At 51.4% G+C, this 3,813-nt stretch overlaps 1 protein-coding gene across 1 annotated transcript in view; it reads left to right on the top strand.

Annotated features, from left to right (window-relative positions):
• The window catches only part of nr2f5 (nuclear receptor subfamily 2, group F, member 5), a 9,810-nt gene extending 6,297 nt beyond the window's left edge, over nt 1-3,513 (top strand). The window contains exons 2-4 of the mRNA XM_088387274.1: nt 1-43; nt 146-392; nt 2,242-3,513. The exon at nt 1-43 is cut by the window's left edge and continues 238 nt beyond it. Coding sequence (XP_088243400.1) covers nt 1-43; nt 146-392; nt 2,242-2,564 — 613 coding nt within the window. The 3' untranslated portion in view covers nt 2,565-3,513. The remainder of the gene's footprint in view (nt 44-145; nt 393-2,241) is intronic.
• The last annotated feature ends 300 nt before the right edge of the window (nt 3,514-3,813 follow it).

Raw genomic sequence — 3,813 nt, forward strand, 5'->3', positions numbered from 1 at the left:
CAAGAACATCCCATTCTTTCCCGACCTCCAGCTCATGGATCAGGTGCGCACCCAATTTTGTTCTCTTCTGTTTTTCAAGTCTATCTGCATTTTCTCAATTTTTGTGTTTTTCGGGTTTGACTGTAATGCGATGGCCTGCTCCTAGGTGGCGTTGTTGCGCATGTCGTGGAGCGAGCTGTTTGTGCTGAATGCGGCGCAGTGCTCCATGCCGCTGCACGTGGCGCCCCTGCTGGCGGCGGCCGGCCTGCACGCCTCGCCCATGTCGGCCGAGCGCGTAGTGGCCTTCATGGACCACATCCGCGTCTTCCAGGAGCAGGTGGAGAAGCTCAAGGCGCTGCAGGTGGACACAGCTGAGTACTCCTGCCTCAAGTCCATCGTGCTCTTCACGTCCGGTGAGTGCAGGAACACTTCCGTTTTCCGTCTGCTTGTTTTCCTTTAGCTCGCCCCCACCAAAAGCAAAGCTGTAAATTTCTATTTTCACTTTATCATTAAAGTTGGGAATTAGAAGGTAGCTACTCCAAAAATATTCCTCCGCTACACTGGGATAAAATCTAGCATTTGCTTGACAACTCAAAATATTACAAATGGCTCTCACTGCAATAGTTGCGCACTATTAAGCCTTGCATAATTGGAAACCTTGTATTTCCTCCATTAATTCCCAAAATTGAGCTATTGTGGCTCATTGGGAGGCGGTAGAATTGAGAACACATATTCATATTACATTATTTTATTGTACAAAGGGCAATCTTGATTTTTATGCAATAGTGCATTCATACTAAATGTCAAAATATATCAAATATATGTCGTGAATATTTTCTGATTACCCCTTTTGTTTGTTCTTGGTAGCTCTTGGCATGTTTCTTCTATTGAGAGAGCAGGCACATGACTTGATTTGCGTAATAAGCTCCGAGCAAGTACAGCAAAAGCAAAACTCGATTTACTGGCTAAACGTTAGGCCGTGTTTTGTACGGGCTGCTTTGACGCTGATGACGACGGGCGTTTTGCCCCCGTCGCCTCCAACGTGCTGTCGCAAACCAGACACCTCGCTGGGAGATCATGATGTGAGCAACTTAACAGACCCTCCCCTCCTCCGCCCCTCGTCACCCCCACACCATGCAGTGTGGATCTTTTGCCTCCTCCATGATCCCATTTCTTATTGAGTCACCCCCGCCCCTATCTCGCCAGTTAAATTATGTATAGCGGCGGATTGGCCACAGCGCGGCCGTGACCTACATGGTAACCCCCTGTAGCCCTCAGTGCGCCATGTGACACACACACACACACACACATGCACACACACACACACACACACACACACACACACACACACACACACACACACACACACACACACACACACACACACAATCAAATGCCTTCTGTCTTTGGCTGGCAAGCAGTCCTGCTTCTCCATGTAAGGTTGATTGAAGACTTGAAATTGTCCACAGGTGGGATTTTTTGGGAAGACAATACAAATGTTGGTTTGCGCTCCAGATTTTTTCATCTATTTTTTTGAATCAATAATCACCATAGTAATTAACCTTCATTTTGGCGAAAGGGTGACTTAAAAAGCACGGTAGTGGTCGGTTGTTGTAGCCGAGACGCCAGTTCTGATGAAAGGCCTCGGCCGCGCCAGGCCGCTTGGCACAGCAACGACAGAGTGCCCGCAGAGCTGTCGCTTCGGCACGCGAAGCCGCTTTTCTGGGCAGCGGAGGACAGCTTGACTAATCTCCACCGCTTTGTCACGAACATGGCCGCCCGACACGCACAGACGACCTCCCCCCCCAAAAAAAAGCAGTCCAGCTGTCCTCTGCTGGACAGAGAAGTAAAGCAGCAATTCACACAGCTTGACACGCTACGTTTTTTTGGGGGGGGGGGGTTACATCAAAGGGCGCCATGACAAAAAGGAGCCCCGATGCAAGCTGACAGGTTCAAACCAAGCAATGGAAGAAACACGAGGGTTCATGCAGAGGTCACGGGCAAAAAGAGAGAGAGGGAGGAAAAAAAAGCGTCTTTGTTTGGACTTCACACAGCGCCAAATCCCTCGTGCTTTCCCCCCGACACAGAGAGTGTGAAAAGTGTAGCCCGCAACGTAACCACCCCCCTCTTCCCACCACCACCCGCACCTCTCTCAGCTGTGCAGTGGGGGAGGGAAGAGGTGAAAGTTCCCGCTTGTGTGGCCAAGCTTCGCTCTTCTCGAAGTTGTACGCAACGAAACCTTTGCCGACTTTTCCGTTGCAGACGCAATGGGCCTGTCGGACGCGGGCCACGTGGAGAGCATCCAGGAGAAATCGCAGTGCGCCCTGGAGGAGTACGTGCGCAACCAGTACCCGAGCCAGCCCAACCGCTTCGGCCGGCTGCTGCTGCGGTTGCCGTCGCTGCGCATCGTGTCGTCCCCCGTCATCGAGCAGCTCTTCTTTGTGCGGCTGGTGGGCAAGACGCCCATCGAGACGCTGCTGCGCGACATGCTGCTGTCGGGCTCGGGCTACAACTGGCCCTACGTGCCTGCCGCCGTCCAGCGCGAGCGCCCCGTCTCACTGCACTACAACGACGGCGGGCCCTGAGGGACGCTGACCGGACGCCTGGCGCTCGCCCCGACCACAAGCCATGACGCGGAAAAAAGGACAAACGCCAAAAATGTCTTTTTTCTCGGACGTTTTTGCAAAACCTTTATCGTGTGTTTATACCTGGAGAAAAGTCACAATAGTGTCCGTATGTACAGTGTAGCGTCCATAGCGTAGCGGGCTTCCGCTGGGTTTTGGGGGGCGGGGTTATGGGTGTGGGCCACAAAGCTCAGGTTCAAAAACGGGGTGACTTGATGGGCATGGGGGGAAAAAAATGTATCCTGCCAAAGTGAGATGTGCAAGTTTTCTACAGGGGTCCAATTTGGGGGAATCACGGTGAACTAGTGGTTCACACACCTGCCTTGTAACTTTTGAGTTCAGTTCACATGTGGGTTTTCGACACTCGCATTCCAAAACGTCACTGAAGACTCCAAATCGTCCACGCGCAAGAATGGGAGAGTGAGTCTGTTTTGTTTCATGGCAGACTCTTGATTGGCCCTGGCCAGGGGTGAGCTCTGTTCAACTTTTTTTGGGGGGGGCTTCTATTTCTTATGGGGGGGGGTTTCTGCAACTAGCTGAACTTGCCTTAGAACAAAAAGAAACTTTGTCACAATTATTTTATGACTGTGCCATAATCTGCCGTTACCTGTTATGACAGGGATTAAGGAAATGAAACAAAACGAGGCGAAATGTATCGCAAACCTTGGACAAAGCTCACAAGGCTCATTTCTGTCGTCTCGACTTTCTTCCTCCGCCGGGACTTGTGAGCGCAACGTAGCTCAGGACTTGTTCCGACTCGGCCCCCCTCCCACAAGCTTGGGTCACATGTGCAACCGGCGCTCTTGGTCACTCGGTGAAGCCCAAGACTGGCGCCGTCGTCATTTTTGCTGGTCCGTGGCGGTGCTCGAACCTTGGAAAGGCTTCAATAAAATTTGGTTGCTCACACGGACTCTGCTTGCGTGTCACTCTTTGAAACTGGCACGTGGTTTCAAACAAGGCTTCGGCTTTGAAATCGCCTTGTTTAAGCCTTGTCATCTTTTTTCTCTTGAACCTGAAAACCCGAAGACATCAATTCCTCACATTCCATCCAACCGACCATGATTCGTGTCCACGTCTATTTTCAAGCAACACAAGGGGCCACTCAGCCCCCACACCAGACGGCATTGGCATTGGAGGTTGAGGGGCGCATCAATATTGATGAGCAGCCAGCTTCGGTGGAAACTTTGTCCCACATCAATATTGATGCCGT

The sequence above is a fragment of the Syngnathus floridae genome, chromosome 10 (assembly GCF_059516105.1).
Source record: "Syngnathus floridae isolate MCC-2025c chromosome 10, RoL_Sflo_1.0, whole genome shotgun sequence".
NCBI lineage: Eukaryota > Metazoa > Chordata > Actinopteri > Syngnathiformes > Syngnathidae > Syngnathus > Syngnathus floridae.